This window comes from Polyodon spathula, chromosome 3 (assembly GCF_017654505.1).
Source record: "Polyodon spathula isolate WHYD16114869_AA chromosome 3, ASM1765450v1, whole genome shotgun sequence".
NCBI lineage: Eukaryota > Metazoa > Chordata > Actinopteri > Acipenseriformes > Polyodontidae > Polyodon > Polyodon spathula.
Window position 1 is genome coordinate 40,593,407 of NC_054536.1, and position 24,350 is coordinate 40,617,756.

Consider the following 24,350-nt stretch of genomic DNA (forward strand, 5'->3'; position numbering starts at 1 on the left):
ATAATTACTCTAAAGATAACTGGAATCCTTTTGTGGTACAAACAGACTGTTTACAGCAGTAGCAATGAGCTTGTAAACTGAACAATAGCTGGCCTTACAAATGCATGTCAAATCTTTGTCTATCAGGTAGCTTAACCTCCTTTACAAAAGGGTAAAAGCTGTAAAGCTTATTCATTTAATATAAGGACAAACAGCACAACCGTTTAGGGTATCACCTATTTTATTCTTGGTCAGATCTGTTATTTGGGTTTTTTGCAGGTTACATTCTACAATCCAAACAAAAGTTTTATGTTATTTTTACCCTTACACAAGTTTACCATGGTATTTTTGCACTTTTACCCTGCTTTTTCAATGGTAATACCATGTTTTAACCATAATTTACCCTGGTTTACCACGTATATTAATATGCTTTTCCATACCTCACTACACTTTATTACGCCTTACTATGGTAAACTTTTATAAGGGTAGTCTTACAACTGGTGTATAAGCATAAAGAGAGTTTGTAGTGGAACAAATATAGTGTTTACTGACTCAGATGTTGTTCTAGCTTTTAAGTATGTGTTTCAGATACTTACTTTTAGCTACACCTAGGTCTTTATCAAAGTTCTATGGACATGCCTGTGTTCTGTACTGTCTTTTAGTGCAAGCAGCACAACTCCTAATATAATATGGTCTGAATTATTCGGTACCTATTTGCAGCAATGACTTTGATCATTTAGGATGGGAGTTTAAAACAAACAATCTGAATATAGAGGTCTGGCATAAAGTCGTTTGGGTGTATCAAAAACAAAATCCTCATAGGGGCACTGTTGGCACCCATATCAAACATACCAAATCATTAGCTTTTAAATACAAAATGTAAACGCAAGATGGCAAACTTGAAAGTGCTGAATGGACAGTCACAATAGATATTAAATATGGCCACCTTTCATGTCACCAACATTGTTGCTGTTTTTTTTTTTTTGTTTGTTTTTTAACTAACCTACAGACAGTTGTATTCGCTTTAGAACAGCAAAGCAATTTGGGCGAGGGGGGTGTGTCCACAGTAGTTACAGGGAAAGGGGATCTTGAACTCTCCAGAAAACACTGCCACAGCGGATCTTGTGGCAGAGGCTGCTTCTTACAGCCCTCAATAAGGCCATCAACGATTTCGTTCTCCGTCGTCATGGTCCTCAGAATTGTTTTGCAAGCTGTTTGGCAGGACGTGTCCTCTGCTCTGTCACAACAATACAAACCTGCAAAATCGTCAGAAATGACCATTAGTCGCATTACATTGGAGGGGACAGGTAAGTACATCTATAAAAGATAAAAGGCTACACATTTTACATAAAATGAAGCTGGACATTATTTTTTAGCAGTAAGGAAAAGCTGAAGTCACAATACAGCTGTCACTTACTATCGATGGGATTTCTCATGGGGTAAGACCGTGTGTAGTTGTCAACACAGCGAATTAACTCAGGGCTGATGGATTCGCAGTAATTTTCAACTGCTTTAATCTGTGAAGGGGTAGGAGAAGAGTCTGTCCGAAAAATAGCTTGGCAGTACTCTCTGCAGTTTGTGTGCCGCCCCGCATAACTGCAGCAGACTGAGCCCACTGGAATGAAAGGAAACAAATCTAAATATTACATGGGTACAAAGAGTGTGTAGAGTTTGGCTGCCTTTTTGCGAATTAGAAAAAGAAAATAATGATTTAATTCATTCTCGAGTTCTATGACAGCTGTGGCCATTTCAGTTAAGCAGCGGTCACAACCTTGCCCCTCAGGCATGTAAACAAAGCTACTGGTCCTTAAATATGCCACATTGCAGAACATGTGGGTAACAAAGGGTGTGGTGTGTGTCTCTTTGTAGTTTCCTTCCAGAAAGAAAAAAGATAAAGCATGCGTAACGGCTTTTAATTTGCATTCTCAATTTGTTTTGGACAATCAGTGTACATTCAATAAAGGTTACACAGCATTTATTTTTAGAAATATCTAGTCTGAATACAAAAATGAAAATCTGTTCAATAAAACAGTTGTTGCAGATGGAGTATTCTGGGCAACTAGAACTTTAAGGCATTAAGGCATAATAAACATTTCAATCTAACCATATTTACACAGGATGGGAATTGTAGACCAATCTGAACACTCATCCCTATAAAAGACCAATGAATTTTAGAAAAAAAGTTTCTAGTACTGTAGTAACAACAGGGTGAAAATCTTTGAGATGTGTTTATGAGCATGCTTCTCCAAACTTTAGAAATAAATATGCAACTGTACACTTTTTTTTTATAAAAGTATTACAGCTATGACATTTAAAAAAAAAAAAAAAAAAAAATAAAACATTCAATGAAATAAAAAAAATATATACTCACTCTCATTTCTGTTGATACAGCTGTAAAGAGCAGTCTGCGGAAACCAAATGTATAAATATTATATGATAATGATAACATTCAACACACCAGGATTTTCAAATCAGGTGTAAGATTGACAACAGCTTAGAGAGTTCAGAAAGATCAATACAAAGCACAACATCACATACCTCGCGGTCCTTTCTGCATACTTTTGAAATATCATTCCTGGAGGATGCCTATGAGTAATCAAAAAAAAAATGTAAAAAAAAAACAAAAAACAGTCAGGAACGTGTGGTACAAAAGGCTAGGAGCGCAGGTAAGTTTAAAGTCATACATCGTCGTACGGCACTACAGCTTACCAATTTGCATTCACGCCGACATTCAACAGCAATGGTGAGTTCACAACATCCAAGTCCAACCCAACTCTCTGATTTTTTGGGCGCACCTGCATATAAAAAACAAGATCCATTTATTTGTGTACTATGATTAATGATCTGTGTAAAGAGTAAGTAGCGGGGTTCCAAAAAAGCACACCACACGTGTTGCTACAACTGCTTACGTACCTGTAATTTTTCTTTTCATTGTCAACAGCCTAACAACTTTTTACACTTCTAACTTTAAAGTCTGTTTCAAAGCTCTTTTCAAAATGACCACTCTAATGCACTGATAATGTAAGGATTATTGCCCACATTGTCAAACAGTTAACACAGCAATAACGATCCAAGATGTGGTACAGAACAGAAAAGCCAGAGCAGTTCTTTTTAGTTTTATTTAATTTTTTAATTACTCTTCATAGTGATTTAGAGGACAAATCTTAAACACTGGTGCTAGAGCGGCCATTTTAAAAAGAACTCTGAAACAGACTTTAAAGTTATAAGTGTAAAAAGTTGTCAGGATGTTAACAATGACAAGATAAATTACAGGTACATTTTTTTTAAACAGCTATAGCAACACGTGGGGATGTATAATGCTATATTTTTCGGAACCCTGCTACTTACTCTTTAAGCCCTATTATGCAGAGCATGAGTAGTGCTGGGACAAATATCTGAATATTTGAACAAACACTTCTTGACATTTACTCGAAGGCAAAAATTGTCTGTGTCCGCCAGAAATAACACAATTAAAGAACATATTGTATAACAGTGTGTTTTGCCTTGCACCAGTATCACTTTGCCAGAATTTGCACAACAGTTTCTAAAACAGCACGTGAAAGAGAGCTCCGCTTGATGTGTGGGATCAATGATAAATAAAAAAAAAAAAAAGGAGGATCTACACAGCAGCTCTTAACCCTTTATTTAAAAGTTTTAAAACAACAAAAAGTACACAGACAGATTAGGATGCACTCGCATGGTGATCTCTACCTAAAGTCACAGATGCTGCTTCAGAGAGTTAGGTTAAATTTACGTATTTTTCACAGGTAGGTTGCAGAATAAAATTAGGATTTCGCAGACATTCCGCTGACCTGTTTAAACATTAAATAAACCTAAGTAGACATTATTTCAGAACACTATGACACCTAAAAATAGTGGTAATTGCTTCCTTACTAAAACAGAGTGCTGTCATTTGTTAAAGGCAAATGCAGCATCCCCCTGCATCCACCGAACTGGTATGAAGTGTAAGGCAAAGCTTTGCCAGGTTATACAGATGTGGAAATCGATTAGAAACAGCCCAAAAAATTGTTTACCCAAGTACATCTGGCATACTTTAATAAAGGCAATATATGAAAAACGCTCGTTATGTCACTTATCCCATCCAATAATTAATTTTATTAGTACTGAGTCAAAACAAAGAAAACGTGACTATTCGGGTCTAAAATTCCAACTGCAAAAAAGTAAGCAGCAGGTTGAAGTGAGGTGGCTGTGCTAGATCGTTGTAGTACTGATATAACTTACACAAGATAGGAATATTTTTTGTCTGGACTGACTTTCCAGTTTGATTTCTGAAAGCTGTTTCTTTTACATTCTGTTCAGCAGCCTCTGTAGTAGCCTTTTGTTTAATGTGTGATTCTGAAGCTAAATGGCGATCGATCGTATTTTCTCCAGACACATTAAGATATGCTAAACAATTATCTCCATTTGCATGTTGTGGCAAAGTGCCCGCCCCTGTGTGTATTTTGTGTTGTATGTTGTGTGTTTAATGTTGGTGTATAGTCACTGGTACACGGGATATAAACGGGTCTGTGTAACACGAGTGTTTAAAATGTATATGTGTATTTAGGCACGACGATTAAAGTAAAGTAAAATGTAATAATATGTGAGCACGGGCAATTGCACTTTATTAATTCACGTGCAGTTGTATCGTGACTCCAACTGAATGACTGATTAGCAATTGAGTCTCGGTGCAGCTGCATAAAAGCAGCATGTTTTCACTCACTCAGGGTTGTGTGTTCGATGAGTGGAGAACGGGATTGGAGACGGAGGTAATAATAATAATAATAGTAATAATAGTTAAAAATATCAGCTCACCGTGTTTGTTTAGTGGTAGTCCGTTTTGTTTGTCTCTTTATTTTGTCCCCCACTCCAGCCGTCTTTGTGACACATGTACAGTATCTTTGGGAAATATCTTGACACGATCAATCACAGAAATACACTTTGCTTTGTTTGCTTTGTCGTCCATTTCTACTATTTAACAATAATAATACAGCACAAACTTTGTCCCACCCCCTTCTGCACAGTACAGGTCACAGAAAAGCAGTACAGACACACTGATAGGCTGATTAAAAGGGTTAGGCTTTGTTGTCACTTGAATAGTGAATAGTAAAAAAGAACATTAACTGCTTTGGAGAATGTTATTTGTGAACATTTTTTGTTTGTTTGTTTTTTCTTTCTTAAGTGCAATGCATGCGTTGTGCAGTACTTCATTTAAAGAATGTTTATTTTTTTCCTCTCTGTATTTGTTCGGTACGCATTGGCCCCTAAAAGAGGTGAATTTCGCGGTGACCCCTCAATTTCATGATTTCCACAAAATCGCGATTTAGGTAGGCCCCTAGTTATTATCATAACCTTGGTTCCTTGAAATAGAAATGTAACCATTACCATATTTGTATTTATTCTAAAAAGCCTAATAACCTGAATAACATATATCAAAGCTGCACGTCAGAGCCTGTGACGCAGTCGTGCCCGCCCCCGAGGGTATGACTGGACTGCAGACACAGACATCATCATCATTTTTCCTTCAAGACTTCTGCAATCATGGACAGAGTGATCTTGAAGGTTAATGGTTACATTTCTATTTCAGGGAACCAGGGTTATGATAAGAACCTAACATTCCCTATCAAGTACAAAAAGTAACCATTAAAATACGAAAGCTGTCGCAAGGCAATATTGCAAACCAACTGGAATGCCACAAGGTTAAGCAAGGCTACCTTGTGCGTTAGCATTATAAACCCCAGTACAAGTAACTAGGACTGAAAAACTGAGGGACAACTGACCTCTATGTTTATGTTGCAAGGGTCGACCCTGAAGCCGCCCTTAACACTCTTGTTCCAAAGCCAGGGTTTTGTGGTTTTGCTTTATGGGGAGTGCCCCACACCACAGCATCGCGTATGTCTCTGACAGATGCACCCTGGAACAAAGCCCACAAATTTGCCATGCCCCTGGTAGAACGGGCAGTGAGCTTTTCTGGAGAAGGCAAGTTGGATTGCTCACACACAGTCTTGACTGTGTCCGTAATCCATTAATATAGCCTCAGCTTAGACAGAGCTTTACTATGGGACTTCGCCCCACAACAGACAAAAAATTGTTCAGAATGTCTATTTCTGTCCACATTATACGCTAGTGCCCACACCGGGCAAAGCGTATGGAGCTGTCGCTCCTTGTCAGACTGGAAAAGAGCAGATGGAAAGCCTCCAATTCCATAGTCTAGTTGATGTGGAATACCAAAATTGTTTTCGGCAAAAAAGCAGGATTGGTACGAAGTGTAACCTTTGTCCTGGCTTCTGCAAAAAGTAAGCAGGCTTTCGCAATCGAAAATGCCTGCATTTCACTCACCCACTTAGCAGATGTGATTGCAAGCAAGAAAGGGCCCAAAAGGGGGCTTCACAAGTGCTTAAAGCACCACATTAACCTTCCAATGAGGGACAATGTCCTTCATAAGTGGCCAAAGCCAGTGAGCTCCTTTTAAAAACTGCCCCACCTGAAAATGAGCTCCTGGGAAAAATCAATTTTGATATGGCAAGCTGAAATGGCTGCTAAATAGACCTTTAATGTAAAGGATGATTTCCCCTCATCAAACAGGTCCTGCAAAAACTGCAGCATAACTGCCATGGGACAGGTCATGGGGTCAAAACCCTTAGGCAGGCACCACGTCTAAAAAACACCCCACTTGTACCCATACTGGGAACGCTTGGACCCTGCTCCAGCATTCTACAAGGTGTCAATTACCTTATTAGATAACCTCAACAGCTCAAATATTGCCGTTCAGCGGCCAGACCCAGAGCCAAAGGCTCAATGGGTCGGGATGCCACAACGTCCCCCGCGCCCGGATGAGCAGATCACAGCGTTTTTGGCAATCCACTGCTGGCTGCTCAGAGCTGAAAACCAGTGGACGAACCAAAACAAGTATCTTGCAGGTCCTCCTGCATTAGTAGAAATTGTTATATTTCAAATTATAGTTAAAAATAAATAAATAAAAAATACAGAACATCCTGTTACGTAAAAACACCTCGTTTTAATCGTTACTTGATAATTTTGTTTATCAACAACCTTTTGTAGCCTATGTAATGTATTATGCAAACAAATACTGTAAAGCCATAAATGTTTGCCAGCCTTTTATTATGTGTTTTTTTTGCATATGAAAAAAAAACCGTTGCAACAGGCCGCCAACATTTCTGGAGCAAAACAGATTTTATGGGTGTGATTCGTCAAATATTTTGGTATAGAAAAAAATGCAATAAATACATAATCGTGATTTATTTTTACATTGTGTCACAAAAAAAGAACACAAGAAACGTTTCAGAATTAACTTTTTTACATTTAGCATTTTTCTTTAGACAAAGGTAGACAATAAGATATTGTTGGTGGCAACAACAATGTAGTTTTACTATTTGAAGAAATTACTAAACAGAATAGATAGCTGTGAGAAGCAGCAGGGTAAAGACTGATACCACCTTTGCTTGCAAAATAAAAGTGCATTGAAAGAAGAATCTTTGCAGTGTTCATCTCCTCAGAACAGTATGCAGTACACAAACGTGTTTGTGTACAGTTATGTATAAATCTTCATTTTTTATACCTAGGGCTTTTGATTTTCGGTTTTAACCGAGAATTAAATCACTAAATCGCTAATAAACACCAGAAAAACTGTGGAAATGGTTAATCAATTCACGCTGACTTTAACCTTTTCCCATTAAAAAATAAAAACTACTTCTTTAAACTCACCCCAACTACTGAGTGATGGCTCATTCCTACATTTCTATTGGAGACTCTGCTTGCGAAATTTAAAACGAGATTACAATCAGGATGGAGGCTTGTTAGCGGGATTTAAAGCTGTATTACAGTTAAGACAAGGAGGATTTAAAACAGAATTGTGGTGAAATGTACAAAAATGCCTACACACAAAAACCCCAGAAGAATGTGCCCGTGACCATAGGGATTTCGTTGTGGAAGACAGCAAAGGAAAGAAGGTATAACAAGTGCTGCAAGTACTGTGTGTTAATACTATACATATTTTGACAGAAAAAAAAAAAAAAAAAAAAAAAACTCTCAAGAATTTTGGAAAGTAACCAAAAACACTAATTTCATACAGTAAATCAAAAACGAAAGCCCCGAAAAAAACAATTTACATAAAACTCGAAAATAGCTAAAAATAAGCACAGAAAAATACAATTAATAAAACCCGAGAAACAGAAGCCCTAGTTATACCTGTTACTTTAGCAAATGCATTTTAGTCAGTACACACATTATCTAAAACACCTTACCTAAAGTATGTATTTTTAAAAGATCTGTCTGCTTGATATCTTGCATATTAACTAAAATGACTTAGCTAGTGTGAATTGGGTCTGCTGTGCAAATTTCAGCTGTTCTACTTTATACTGTTTGGTATTTAACATATTCTACAAAAAACATTTGGAAGTCCCAGGGAAATTTTTAAAAATCATTACAGAGATAAATCACTACTTTGGCCCAACAGTGGTATCCAAACACTATGCATCTCCTCCAGGCTCCATGCTGTACAACTTGCTTTAGATTGGTGCCAAAAACAATACACTGGGGTTACTGACCGAGTACAAATGTGCCTTGTATACATATTTCTGGCATTACTAAATACAGCAAAATATTGAACAGTTCAGTCATGATGTTGTTGCATATAGACAATTTCATATGCTGTAGTACAGACTTACCAGGTAAGGAGGCATTGATGCAGACCCAAAGCTCACCCTACAACAGAACAAAGCAAATTGGGAAATTTGAATGCACACGACTTATACCAATTTAACAGTAAGCATTCATTTTTAGTGCTCCATTTTTATGAGATTAGCAATCAATCTGAATGGTTCTAGTTTAAATTATTCAAACATTGTGCTTTGTTTTAATTATTATTTGACATTTTCAGTTTTTAAAAAGGTGATTAAATCTGTGTACAGAAATGTATGTTTGCTTTATGTGCTGCAGGCAAAGAAATAGAAGAGAAACTCCAGAACTTGGATAAAAGGCAACAAAACCCACATTATTTGAGTAAAGAAACATTCATAATGGTTGCTAACATCATAAAGGAAAGGGAACAGTAAAACAAAAATGAAGATATAATTTTAAACTCCCTCTCTTTAAAATTTCAGTTTAAAGTAGCTATGCTTTACCATCCACACTTCCAGTTCTCTTCATTATCACTGGGGTTAATTTTTACAATAACATTTTTGTGGGGGATGTGACTGAAAAAAAATGAAAAAAGACTAAAAAAAAAAAGAATTTTGCTTACCATAGATTCTGGACAATAACTCGGCAGTCGCTGGAGCAGGTGTTTTAACCGAGATTCACTTTTTGTGGTAGCAAGCTGTTTCAAAACAAAACAAAAAAAGGCATTCTTTCAAGTTCAACTGTTGAGTGTTTGTTGTCTACTTGAGTTTCTTATTCAAGGTGAAACAGACAAGAAGAAATCTGCAGGCAACACAGCCTTTTATGCAAGTAACAAAACTTGAAAGGTACATTATGTTGAGATACTGGACCAGACTCTGTGCCTGTAATTAGTTACTCTGCGAGACATACAGCCTCACATCTGGTTGATTTTACTGTGATATAAACCCCCAGATTGTCTGCAACTTATATTCCTAACACTGACAGCTTTGCCACGATAACAAAACCTGTATTATCTTCCAGTTTCTGTCTATACATTTCCTTCTGGCAGCTGCAGTAAGGAACAGGAGGCTCTTCTGCGCAGCTTCACATTGGATGGGAATACTAGACGTTTGTCAATGACTCACTTTGATAGTTACAAAGCTCAGATCTCTAAATTACCCCAATGTGGGCAGGGTCAATAGAGTTCTGCGGGTTCAACATTTTCTGCAGAAAATGGCCTTTCGGTTATTTCTTTTATGTCCTGACTGAACAAGAACAGGAGCTACAAGTTTCCACAAAAAGTCCTCCAACTGGATTCTTTTGTTATATACCACGCAAATCTGACAATACCAGGACAGATTGTTTTGTGTTTTTGAGGAGAAAACGGTATTATTAAAAGGTTTGGATTTTTTTTTTGTAAACTGAAAACATAAAAGGTTTTACTGAACACAATCTGGGAGTAACCACATTTCAAACTTACCAAGGCTGACTCAACATAAGGTCTTTGCAGGCGGGCAGGAGGGGTGTGGTAGCAAAGAAAAAAATATTTAAAAATAGTAAAAAAATACTTAAAAAGTGAACTAAGTTCACCAAAATGAATTTCCATTTTGAAAACATAATTCCCTTCCAGTAAGTCAAACCTGATTATGAGGTTTGCTTATAGATGGCCTTACGAAACAGAGATAGATATTGTAGATGATCTTTCAACAGTATAGAGATTATTCATCAGATCACAGTATTTTTCCCCAATAACTAACCTGACACTAGGAATCTGGATTTAGTAGGGCACAGTACTACTTAGAAAAACAACTTGGTATGGGTATGGAATATTAGTTTTAGCTATGAGTTCATGCATTCCTGTTCTTTAGATTAATGTTCTTAGTAAATCTTGTTTCAGTGTCACATCCTGGTAATACAAGATGTTTCTAAGTGATCATTTGAGGCAACAGGGACGTTTTCAACTTCTAACTTTCAGTAACAAGGATGTGATTAGGGGCTGGACGGTACACTGGTGTATCACGGTTAAGGTACATTACAGCACTGGCACCGACCTAAATATCCCATGACTATCATAATGACGGTATACCATGGTTCATTTATTTGCACTTGTGGAAGATCAATAATAAGACCAGGTAGTTTCAACCAAAAATCAATATGAAGTGACAGCAGCAGTACTACACATTCTACTGAGACGTGTGAACATAATGTACTGTGGTGTATAAGGCCTTATAAACAGACATTCAAAAGACAGAAAGCATAAATTAATATACAGTACTATAAAATGTAATTCGAAAAAAAAAAACAGCAGAAATGACAGCCAAAAAGGATTTTAACAGACTAATCTGGGATAGCTACATATCTACTTGGGTTAGCAGGACATTGTTTGGAAACTATAAACGATGGGACCTAAAGGTGTAGCAAGACCATTCAGCAAATAATCAGAATCCGATTTATGGCATACATACTGAAAATGTATAGAAGTAAATAGAAAGTTATTTATCACAAAACTTACCTGATCACATGCTTCCCTACATGGTGAGTAATCCTTTGCATGAAGACAGCATGGCGAATCTTGTTAAAAAAGGAAAAAAATTAATTAAATTTTGATACAAAACAGTTTTTGGCATAGTTTTATTTCCACAGTCCACCAAACTTCTAGACATAAGATGACACACACAAAACAGAGCCCTACCAAGGAAGAAATATGGGTGATCAACATTTCTCTCACTTCGCAACAGTCATTATTGTAAGCTACTTCAGGCTTTACATAGCTGCAGGATATTCCCAGACACATTTATGTAATAAGGACAGTCAATGAAACAGTGCAATTTACCACAGGGACAATAAATCAATACTGCTGCAATCCTGTATTACTTTGTCACAGTCAATAATAAATCCACAGAACTTGCTGAAAACAGTAGGTAATTTACATAACGGGTTCCCCGACAACCCTGTAGACTCAGTCTCAATATCTATTGACAAACTTTTTGGAGCAAACCAGAAAAAAAAATTCATACAAATTGGTCTAGCAAACATAAACTTACACTTAAATTGCCCAAGCTTTACACTTGTAGTTTAAATGATTTCTACATGAAGCATGCAAACCACTTTTTCTTCATAAATAACCTGTTTGTTATTAAACTGTCCATTAACTCTCAGATCACAGATTGTCTTGAATAGCTAACTGCTTTAGCCCCAGGCAGCCATGTTATAGTACAAAGTGAAAAATGACTGGGACATGGCAGCATTAGTGATTTGCATTTCATGGGTAATCAACAGCATGCCTACATCAGACAATGCTGATGCTTTTCTCTTCTAGCAGCTTGCGTGAAGAACTGCTTGCTCCAAAGTATATCTCTGTTCCCATTTCTGAAATTGTATCAGCCTGACTCTATAAAAGCTCCAGTAAAATGTTTTCCTATCAGAAAACAAGAAAACATAATCAAAACAAACCTATGCTTCAAGTTTAGATAACAATGCTTACAGTACATGTCCGTCCTATATCCTACATCTGCATATTTCTGGTGGTGACTCATTTAAAGAAGGAAGATGTTTTTTAATTTATCAAATCAAGGGTTGTCTGCAAATATCTTTTGTAGTTTAAAAAGGAAAGTGAGCTCTGGATAAACCAAGCAGGTACAGGTCCAGGAAGGGAGCTAATAACCGCTAGACTACTGCTGGACAAACTCAATGATGTTTTACTGATTTTTTATATATATATATATATATATATATATATATATAATAATATATATATATTATATATATAATATATATATATATTCTATTCTAAAGGTAAGGACTTTCCTTCAGGTTCTTTTTCAGCTCTTTAAATGACCCAGCCACACACAAAACGTGATTTTTCAAAGCACTTATGCGCTATTTTTAATAAACAATAACAAAAACAAAACAAACACCTAGCTCTTTTTCGAGCACTATCTAACACAGGCTGGAACCTTCTCTAATAACAGGACAGGTAAGCTCGTTTACTGGTAGCAAAACCTTTTTTTGCAGCTGCAGCAGCACACCTCAAAAATGTTTCACACTACCCTTCTTCCATAATTACGGCTGTACACACACCAGCAGCCCAGAACAGACTGGTTGCTCTCTTTAAATACCCTCTAATCTACAATGATAGCCAGGTGCAGGGGATAATTACTAATGACACAATTAACAAATGTCATTAAACAATAATCAAATTAGAGCTTTTTAGCCAGTGTCCTTCTGGGAGGTGTAGTCCTGTGTATATTTATATTTACTTTTTTATTAGGGGTTGCAATCTTGACATTTTCTACTGATCGATTAATCACACCTGTTTGCTTTTTAATTGCTGTTTGTGGTGTTTTATGGGTTGGGAGGGCTCACAACTCGCTCTTTTTAATTTGAACGTTTCATTGGAAGGGGAGGCAGAGAAATAAAAAAATCAATGGTGCTGTGTCAAGATGTATTTGTTTATTTGATTCACTCTTGTATGCAGGTTTTTAACGACTGATTCATTGTGTTTTTTGACGGAGTATAACAAAAAACATGTCCAGCAATAGAAATTTAACTTCTCATCTAAGGATTTAATGCTCCTAGCAGCAAACTCAAACTATATACACTGTAGTTAAATCACTATGCCAAAAGGTTTTCAACATTATACATTTTCTGATACTCTTTGAAGAAATAAGTTGAACACAAAGTAAAATCAACTTACATGCGACTAAGCTGATACGATAAACTTGTAGTACTGCCGTGAAAGAAAAGCACCGATGAGTCTTTTTTTCTTTATTCTGAGATACTGTGCATACCTTCCACTAAGTGCCCTCCACCATGTTACAATATTTCTTTTTCGTTCATTGGTTTTTGATTCCACACTCAGGTAGACAAGATTAATCAATCAATAATTAATCAATCAAAGCCCACAGATGTGATTAATTGAGTAATCATCAATATCCCTAATATATATATATATATATATATATATATATATATATATATATATATATATTATTAGTGCTGGGACGAACACAGGAATTTAATGTTCGGATTATTGAAATTTATTTAATTTAAATATTTGTATGGATAGTCATTAGTTTTTCAAAAAGTATTAAAAGCCGTTATATTGCTCTGAACGCAGGCAGAGACAGCATAGCAGCAGGGGGCGTGGCCCCTGTGTGTGTGCCTTTATTTTACAGCAAGACCTTACAGTATGCAACATGTTAAAATAGAAGAATACCCGAGGAGTAAAGAATAAGTTGTGTACAGCTTACTTTACCCCAGTGAATTAACTACAAAACAAAGGATGCCAAATAGCAGTTCAAGTTAAAAGCTGTTTTGTTGTTCCCGAAATAAATAGTACAAAAAGTTGACAATGCAGTTTACTTCTTTTTTCTTTTTTCCCATTCCCTGCCATTGCTGTTTCTTCACAGTAAACAGTGGCCATCGACACATTTCCATGAATAGCATGAGGTTTACTTGTGCCTTTTTGTAGCTGAACAAGCAAACAATCTGAAATGTAAATTTAAACACTTCAAACAAAACAAACGTAGAAATGGTGTTGTATTACATTCCACATAACAGAAGGTATCAACAAAACAAATATAATATATACAGTCTATATAAAATTTATACAGTTTCAGGAAGTTAGGTATTGTTTAAGCGAAGCATTGTACTGACGTGCTTCCCTTTTTTCTGTCCCACGAGATTCTAGCTCGCTCTAAAGCAGCACACACATTTTTGTCCCAGATGGCTTTCCATATAGATCTCTATGCATGTGTGTGTGTGCATAATCTGGTTTGTTTACTTTTTGCTGTCTAAAACTTTTAAATAGAGAAATCTTAATCTCACATATCACACAGAACTCTTTTCCATTTGCCATTTTTTTAAACTGTCTCGTAAATTCTGGCAAGACAGTAATTAAGCACAAGGCATTTTTGTCATTTATAGCGACTATAAACATCTGATTTTTATATCTGAATACATGTCAAAAAATATTTATATATATATATATATATATATATATAGAGAGAGAGAGAGAGTGAGAGAGAGAGAGAGAGAGAGAGAGAGAGAGATACTTCCATTATGACAAATACGGACCACCAAAGACTTCAGTCTGTTAACACGTGAAAATTGTAAATTCGTATTCATTGTTTTAGAGTTTGAAATAATTACGTTACCGCAAAGTACAGCTTTCCAAAAGTAATTAATAAATAAATATAAATTAGAAATGAACCCACAAGAGCCAGTTGAACATCTGGCGAGCTGTACGAGTCTGTTTTCCCTTGACAGTAAACACTACACTGTATGCTAGGATACACTAGTCACACTGTTGGTACACAGAGAGCATTACGTTTTTAGGGTTGCTACTGTGTCCATGTTTTCAAAGAAATAAAAAAGAATGCCACACACTGCCCACATCAAAGGAATTCTCAGTTATTTGCCCATCCAGTCTTGTCCCCAGGGACCACCCTCTCCTCTGCTTTAAATAGAAACTTGTTTTCAGCAAGGAACACAACCAAGCAACTTCATGTGCAAAATTCTTTAAACCAGATATTTGATGTCCAAACTTCAGTCTGGCAGGAATTAAACAAACTTAAAAGGGGAGTATTTGACAGCAAGGCGAAACGGATCAAACATGAAATGAAACCAGACACCGCTAGTCATTCAGTGGGCTCCAGAACTTACATTTAACACAGAAAACTGTTCTGGAGAAAAAAAAATTAACAAATGAAAAAAAAACTGTACACAGTAAGAGCCAGACTCTGTTACCTCATTTCCATGAGCACGGATTGACTGCCAGTCCGCGCTGATCCAGGGTCTCCGGGGTCTTGGCGCTTATTTTCCAGTAAGACTTACGGCTCAGGTCGCATTCATTTGTTTACAAACCGAAAGGGTGGAAGCTATTGCTTTGCTTCCGATAATCCCAACAATTTTTTGGAGCTTTTTTTTTTTTTTTTTTTAATAAAAAAAAAAAACACATACGAGAATATTAAAGCACAAACTCACCCTGGATGTGAATTGCATGTTTATGCCCACTTATCACTTGACTAGTCAGTGTGGGCCACTTTGGGACAGGGTCAGTAAAAAAAAAAAAAAAAAAAAAAAAAAAATCAGGGGCAGCTCAGATCGGCAGCCAAAGCAGGCTGGCTAAATTAACAAGGAAACGCGGTATAAGACAAGACCCATTACACAGTGTACTTCAAAACCTCCAATCCTCTGATCAAATGGACAACTCCGAGTCCATTACTGGGTGATAATGGACCTGAAAGCATATAGTAAAGTGACTTGTTTAGTGAACAACTCATTTAGTATTTGTCTTAATTTAAGACACGAGTGGTGCTTGATTTCCCAGTTGCAGTCCGTGAGGGAGATCCCAGTAGTCAAGTCTCCTTTCATATTCTGATAAATCTTTGCTTCGACACATTAATGGCTAAGGCTAACTACCAGCTACTTCTGCAGGTCTTATTTTCTGCATAGTCTGTCATTCAGAATGCCACATGGTTCAGCGGCTTTGCATAATATTACGCTGTAGCAGAGCAGGAGCCCTGCACGTGAAGAGTGGGTTTTATGTGTATATATTGTAATTAATTTAATGAAGTACATGTAATGAAGTGTGTGATTGCCAGCTGTGGATAATCAGCAGGTAGTTGTGTTCCAGCACGGCGTCAGGTATAAAGAGGTCCTGTTTGTTCACCTCGGGGCTGCTGCAAAGCCACGGACAACGGGCTAAAGATCGTCTACGGTACCCAGACATGGAGACCTGGCTGCGTAGTCCTGATTGCCGTGAGAGTAACCCGGGATCAGAAGCGAAACCTCCGACAGTCCTGCTAGTAGTTGGAGTTGGGGTTTGGTTGGGATTGAACAAAGAAGATTAGTTCAGGGATTGTAAATCCCACTAATGTATAGAGAGCGAGGTGTATAGAGCGGGACCTCCATGCCTTGGGGAGTAGCGCGTGCCGTTGTTACGGCACCTTTATGTTGATAGTTTTTTGTGCTGTGTTTTATTTTGCACTTTTTTTTGTACAGCTTGCTGTAGTAGTCCTCTGTGTGTTACCATCGTTGGTAACGTCACGTGACTATTTTTATTTACTTTCACTTGCTGTTTGTTAATAAATCCTGCGCGCCTGTGCCAGTGTTTCAACTTCAACCCCTGTCTTGATCTCCTGCCTGTCACTCAGCAGCGAATGCACACACCCAGAAGCAAGACCCTGTTACATACGCCAAGATAAGCCTATTTAATTCCTAAAAAAATTGTCTCACCTTATTCTTACTAGTCAGTACTTGCATATCTGACCCTATAAAATTTTGACTTCAGTGACGGTTAAACGCGTGTGACGCATATCTGATTATTTCATTTTGGCCCGTTCCAACCCTTGTCCGTTTTTTCAGGAACACAAAAAAGATAGAATGTCAAAAATACATATCTAAAAGGTCTGTGTTTTAAAATAAAGCTTCCATTTAGATGTACTGTAGTTGGTTTTGTTGGTACAGTACTATATTTTCAACAGATGTAGTATTTTAATTCATAACGATATGATTTTGAAAATATCACTTGCCAGAAGAGATGACATGTGGACTGTAATAAGGCCCTAATATCACAGTTCACTTGCAAATGAAAATGCACAACAACTAAAGATCACAGATTAAATACATCAAAGTATCTAAAACTGTTTAATTATTAACTGTTTACAATACCATAGCTTGTCTTGTTCGCTTTGTTTTTGCTGCATTTTCATCATGTGAAATTGGAGGAAGCGCCTGTGTAAGCACAATAAAGACAAACTGATTTGGCAAGCGAGCGAAAACAAAAATGCGGGCTCCGACAGATAAACAACTGTACTGTAACACTGAAGAGATGGGCTTTATATCAGAAACCTGGAAATTGCGTGACAGGTAAGTGCATTAGTTTGTGTGTATATATATATATATATATATATATATATATATATATATATATATATATATATATATATATATATATATATATATATATATATATATATATATATATATATATATATATATATATATATATATATATATATATGGGGGGGGGGCAGCACGGGGGCATGGTGATTATCACTAATGGATTATCGCTGCTGCCTCACAGCTCCAGGGTCCTGGGTTCCAATCCAGCCACAGGGGTCAGTCTGTGTGGATTGCAAGTTTTCCCCATGTTCACATGGCTTTCTCCAGGTACTCCAGTTTCCTTCCACAGTCCAAAGACATGTTGGCTAGGTGGATTGGCCTCTCTAAATTATCCCTTAGTTGCCCTGCAATGAACTGGCATCCCATTAGTCCCGCCTTGCACCCCCATGTCTGCCAGGTTGGGCTCTGGCTCACCACAAACCTCTATAGGATTAAGTGGTTACAGATAATGGATGGATGGATGGATGGATATAGAATGGGGACTGATTTTATTCTTAATACAAGGCTGGTAAAATGCGACTGACATGTATCTGGGTAACAGATAAGTGCTGACTGTACAACACCCCTAATTAATTGTGAATAAGATTTTAAAAAGCTTAGCACAGAACATACCAAAAATTAGAAAGGTTGACTAAGTTCTTATCTGTAGTAAAACACTGAACAAGTGGTCAAGTCTAATTGTTTTTCAACCCAAAAAACTGGGTTCATAACCATTTCCCAATATCCTCTAACTCTAATCCCTGGTACAATGTCACACAGATACTCATTTTTTGTGGCACCTCTTCTCTGTGCCGTTATCCAGCGTTTGAGGTTTGCATTGCTGTGTAATGGATTTTACAGCCCTTTACAACCCCATTTACGATAATAGGCGTAACTAAACATCACTAGAGGGTTAAGCCACTTGATCTTTCTATAGAAGATTCCTGGACGTCATGACCACAATATTTTAATATGGGTAAAAGGTTCCTACCCATTAACGGACTGCTTTTTGCAAATATCAAAAAAGAGGCCTCCTGTATGGTTCCATTCTAGTTGAAACAACCTGATAGCTACAGACTAGATTAACTGATCAATTATTTATTTATTTTTTTTAACTTTGTTTATTGGTTTATACAGATTAAACAACAAGTAAACTAAAGCACAATTTAACAGATTTGAAATGAAATCATACTGATTAAAATACCAGGAATTGTTATAAAAACAGAAAGAAGAAAAGGACATGAGAGAGAGAGAGAGAGAGAGAGAGAGAGAGAGAGAGAGAGAGAGAGAGAGAGAGAGAGAGAGAGAGAGAGAGAGAGAGAGAGAGAGAGAGAGAGAGAGCCCGTTAGACTCGGACAGTTGAGCCTGTCTTACCCCAACGGGAGAAAATATTTTGCCCTTGCGTTATACCTAGGGGATTGACATTTAACTAAAAAAAAGATTAAATTTGTCATGTACTTTAAGGGATTTAGTACACTTGTACCCTCCCACCCCGTCGGATGAACAGGTTGGTTGGGGTCCGCAGATTTCCAACCAAAGTTTCCGGTGTCTAGCAGGTACGCGTTTCAAAGGCCACAGTGTGTGACTGCAAGCCCTGTTTGGGGAACATTGTTCGGTACCACACCAAAAATTGCAATGAGTGGAGTGGGGTCAATAGGTGCTTGCAAGGATTGCGAGTGGGTCCAGAATGGAGCCAACCCGGGACAGGACAAGAAAATGTCAATAAGAAAAGCAGAAAAGTTTGAATTTGTCAAAAGTTGGATCCAATTCAGTGTACATTCTGGCCAACTTGACCTTTGACAAATGTAGGCGGTGTAAAACTTTGAAATGAATAAGCCCATGTCGAGCACAAATTGAAGAGGAATGCACGCGAGCAAGGATTGAGTCTCAAATGCCATCAGTTAGCTGGAGTTCTATATCCTGTTCCCACAGGGTTTAAATGTGCAGTGAAGGGCAATGCAGAGACAGTATAATGTTATATATTTTAGATATAACACCCCTACAGTCAGGGTTGAATTCTAGAATTGAATCAGTAGTGGATTTGGGAGGCAGCAGAGGAAACTGAGCCTGTTTATTTTGCACAAAGTTACAAATTTGCAAGTAATGAAAAAGTGTGTGAGGTAGGTTCCATTTTTGGGAGAGCTGGCCAAATGATGCAAAACTATTGTCAATGTATAAATCTTTAAAAGATTTAATACCACTTGTATACTATAAACTGAAAGCAGATTGCCCCCTAAATTGAGACCCTATCCGGAGGGAGTGACACACCAATGGAATAACACTAAACTGAGAAGTCGAGAGGGGAAGAGAAGAGCATAGCAGGGCAGGAAGGGAAGTAAATCGACAAGAGGCTGACTTCATAACCAACCACGCCGGCTCGTCCAGCCGGGGGTGAAAACGTGACCAATGCAAAACATTTCGGATATTAGCCGACCAACAATAACATTGAAAGCTGGGCAAGGCCATACCCTTCATTGTTTTAATTCATTGGAGGAAATCTCTGTGGATTCTGGGAGGCTCAAGAGTATTGAAAAACCTTTTGGTAATAAAAACAGGGACACATTGAAACAGGTAGAGAAACTTGGGGAGTATGTTCATCTTGACAGTGTTGAAGCGACCGGCCATCAAGAGGTAGAATCGACCAACGAAGAAAGTCTTTTTTAATACGCTCTAGTAGGGGAGTAAAGTTAAATTTAAAGAGTTTGTTGTATGAGCATGTAACACAGACCTCCAGGTAGGTGAAACTTTCAGATGCAATTTTGAAAGGGACATTATCAAGGGTACAGTGAAGTGTCGCCAAATTGATAAGAAACATTTCACTCTTGTGTAGTTTATATCCACAGAACCTACTAAACTGCTCTAATATGGCTAAAGTATGGGGGAGGAAGGAGATAGAAATATATAAAAGAAGGTCATCAGAGTAGAGTGATACCTTTTGCTCTTGATTCCCACTAACTACTCCTTTTACCTCCTGGCTTCCATGCAGAGATATTGCAAGAGGTTCAGTGGCAATTGCATAAAGAAGGGGAGAGAGAGGGCAACCTTGTTGTGTACCCCTGTGGAGAGGGAAGTAATTGGATTGCATATTATTTGTGCGAACAGAGGCTATAGGGGAGGTATATAATAGCTGGATCCATGAAAGAAAATTGTGACCAAAGCCAAATTTATGTAAAGTAGCAAACAGGTAGTCCCACTCAACATGATCAAAAGCTTTCTCTGCATCTAGTGAAAGAATAACCTCAGGCAGGGGAGAAGAGTGAGTATATGTGATATTGAACAGCCGACACAGATTAAAATAAGAGTGCCTGTCCTGCACAAACCCTGTCTGATCGGACGAGACTATGGAGGGGAGAACCGATTTAAGATGGAGTGCTAGGGTCTTAGCAAGAATTTTAAAGTCTGCATTTAGAAGCGATATGGGGCGGTAAGATCCACAATCGAGAGGGCCCTTATTCTTTTTTAATAGCACTGAGATATAGGCTTGGCACAACGTAGGCGGTAGTGATAGAGATGTAAAAGATTCAGCACTCGATAAGGGAGATAAGCTAAGGCTAAATTTCTTATAAAACTCTATGGGAAACCCATCCAGGCAAGGAGATTTACTGCTCTGCATTGACCTAAGAATTACTTCATCAGTGATAAAAGGCTCCTCCAGGTGGGCCTTAGAGTCAGGATACAAAACAAGAACAGAAAGGCTCTCAAAAAAGGATTTGTAAAAAGAAGAATAAAATGTTTTAAACTGATCATTAATCTCATGCTGGTCGGTTGTAGGTAGACCTCATTGAGTATGAAGTTGTGGGATCAAATGTAATGCAGCAGACAGACGCAGTTGATGGGCTAAAATTGTGCTTGCCTCGTCGCCATGCTCATATAGTGCATGCCGTGATCTAATCATTAAATGTCTGTTTAGTAGAGAGAAGATCGAATTCAGTTTGTAGGGACAAACATTGTTTATAGAGTTCTGGAGTGGGAGAGTTATCATGTTGCTGCTCTAACTGCAAAATGAGGTCAGTTAGTTATGAAAGCCGTCCTGTTCGAAGCCTGTTGAGTTGAGCACTGTACAAAATTTCTTGTCCACATAAATATGCCTTTAGGGTTTCCCATAAAGTGGCTGAGGACATTCCCAGAGTTGAGTTGGTGTCCAGAAAGAGGCCTATCTGGGAAGAAATAAACTAGACAAAGCTTATAAAATTAACCTATCACCCATTAGACCCAGTGTCAGTACCAACCGCAACATCCATCAAGTTTTAGGGATATAAATAAGAAATGTTGGATGACATACCAAAATTAATCTTAATCTCAGACCTCATCCCTTTGTCCAGTGAAAGTGAAAAAAGAGGAGAGAAAAAAAAGACAATACTACCTACTAAGACTTGGTGGTAGCATTCCCCAAGCATAGGTTAACTTTTAACCTAACCTTACACCTTACAGCACTAGTCCCACAACTAAACAATGTAAATGTGAGCTAAGCAATCCTTGAAAACAGATAACTATAAGAAATGTACTGTACCAAGTTTATGAAAATACAGAAAAAAAGGTAGTAATAGAAATATAATGCTTATACAGAGACATATACTATAATACTGCAATAACATTTCAATTATTCAGAATAAAGCATACTCAGTAGTAAGTAAACACATCAAACTGTATCAGTCAGAGAAACAAACATTTTCAGCAGTGTTAAGACTGTACACACAAACTATTAAAGGCAGTTAAGCGTAGTTAAACTAGCCTGCCCAACGATGCTACCTCTATACAAGCAAAGCCCCTCATCTGATCTGCATTGCTTTTTTTTTTTTAGCAGTCCCTAAACTACATTTTCCAGGATGCACTGCCCTGACATAAGTGTTGACGCACCAGTGGCCTGAAAGTGTGGTGCGCGCACACATAACCACAGTAAAAGACACTAAAAAATAAATAAATAAATAATTTTTTTAAAAAGTCACCCCAACCTCAGATCGAGTAATATGAGCAGTACATTAACTGTAGGTATACATTCATTTTACAGAGGGAAGGAAAAACAAAAAAGAAACACAGCAAAAAAAAAAAAAAAAAAAAGATATACTGTGTATAACGTTATATATAGAAGTCAGAAATTACTGTAGTTTACTTAGTCTATGCCACTTAGCTTCACGAGAATCTCTCCTGAATAAAAGTCCTTTGCTGCTTGTGGAGTATCGAGAATCTTATCAGTTCCACGGAGATGGGCTGGGTGTAATAGGCCATATCTCACCTTCGCAACACAGAGCAGAGACTGCATTTCATTATAAGCAGCTCTGCACTTTACCAGGTCAGCACTGAAATCAGGGAAAATACAGACCCTTTATCCATGGAAAGTGAACTGATCGTTCTCCCTTGACAAGCGCAGAAGCCGCTCTTTAACTTGAAACTGGTGTACCCTTAAAATGAAAGGCCTTGGGCCCGCGTCTTCTCGTGGTCTTGTAGCCGAAGAACGATGTGCCCGATTCAATACTGGGGGGGAGTACAAGGCTGTCCTGCCCAACCATTTCTTGAAAGAAACTTGACATGAACTCCGCAGGTCTGCCTTCCTCCATCCCCTCCGGAATTCCGACAACGCGCAGGTTGTTTCTCCTACTCCAGTTCTCCAGGTCATCAATCTTCGCACAAAGCTTGTTATTTTCAGAAGAAACCAAATTGCAGGCTGATTCAACCACAGCAAGACGGGTGTCAAAAGCATTCATGGAGCCCTCTACCTCTCGAACGTTTTCACTGCACTTAGACAACGTGGCCTTAATGGGAGCAAAGCAAGAAGAATTTCGAACCGAAGCATAGCAATCTCGTCCAGGATAACCTCCTTGATAATCCTACAGAAATCCTTTAGAGTCGTGGAGCTGCTACTGGGCCCCCTGCTCTCTTCTGCATTGCTATTCGACTCAGGAGCAGGTGTAGTCGGACCAATAGCGGCCATGCTTTTTTTGCTTGACGGTTTAGGTGGCATTGCAACATAAGTATATCTGACAACAGTGACAATATCAAATAAAATAATAGAATTAAAGTTTAATTTAGTGAAACAAACAAAAATTGACATTTTACAGGAAGGATTGTGAATGATTGCTAAAGATTATTTCAAAAGAATAGGGAACTCCTGCTTTATACCTCTACTCCATATGTGGCCCCCTAGTGATCTCTCGAGCTTATCGATCAATGATTTTTTAATCGATCAACACCCACAGGAATTATTAATCGATTAATCTTTAATTGATTAAAACCCCTACTTTAAACACTTAAGAAATACAGAAATACTAAAAAAGAAAATAAAAATGTAGCCTTTTTTTTGTATCCATGAAGTTAACATAGGGCTTTTACATTTATACTTGTTTTAAACGCGTACACTACTGGCACTGAAATGCAGACAGAATCCAAATTAACACAATAAAAATAAAACTAACATTCGGAAGGTGCGAGATTTCAGCTCTACCTTGCTAAAACAGTGCTCCTCATACTCCAGGCATAGCTAATTTATTAAGAGTAACAATAACTAAAAACCAAGCAAATAAACAAAATGTGAAATTAAGTTGAGTTTTAAAATAAAAGAAAGAATAAACATACAGGACAACTGAGATTGCATTGCCACTTTTCAGCCCCTACGTTTCAATGAGCCAAACATTTTTTGAAGTTTAGAGATACCTATGAGATCAAACAGGTGTTTCACACAGACTACAATGACTTGGTTTTGCTTTGATTTGCAACATATTATATGTACCACCCCTGCCTTTGCCAACATTTGTGTGTATGTTATCGGAAAGAAAATCAGATAACCGTATGAGACAGTGCATATGGTTGTACTGAAGCCTGTTTAATTAAATAATGAAAAGCAACATAATGGAAATAGGAGTATAAAT

At 37.6% G+C, this 24,350-nt stretch overlaps 1 protein-coding gene across 2 annotated transcripts in view; it reads right to left on the bottom strand.

The window, feature by feature from the left end:
• reck (reversion-inducing-cysteine-rich protein with kazal motifs) overlaps positions 1 to 24,350 on the bottom strand; it is a 62,079-nt gene that overhangs the window by 32,873 nt on the left and 4,856 nt on the right. For both annotated transcript variants that reach the window (XM_041245243.1, XM_041245242.1), the window contains exons 2-9: positions 11,111 to 11,169; positions 9,242 to 9,316; positions 8,667 to 8,703; positions 2,689 to 2,774; positions 2,518 to 2,565; positions 2,351 to 2,384; positions 1,397 to 1,594; positions 983 to 1,235 (exon numbers count right to left, since the gene is read on the bottom strand). In XM_041245243.1, the coding sequence (XP_041101177.1) occupies positions 983 to 1,235; positions 1,397 to 1,594; positions 2,351 to 2,384; positions 2,518 to 2,565; positions 2,689 to 2,774; positions 8,667 to 8,703; positions 9,242 to 9,316; positions 11,111 to 11,169 (790 nt within the window). The remainder of the gene's footprint in view (positions 1 to 982; positions 1,236 to 1,396; positions 1,595 to 2,350; positions 2,385 to 2,517; positions 2,566 to 2,688; positions 2,775 to 8,666; positions 8,704 to 9,241; positions 9,317 to 11,110; positions 11,170 to 24,350) is intronic.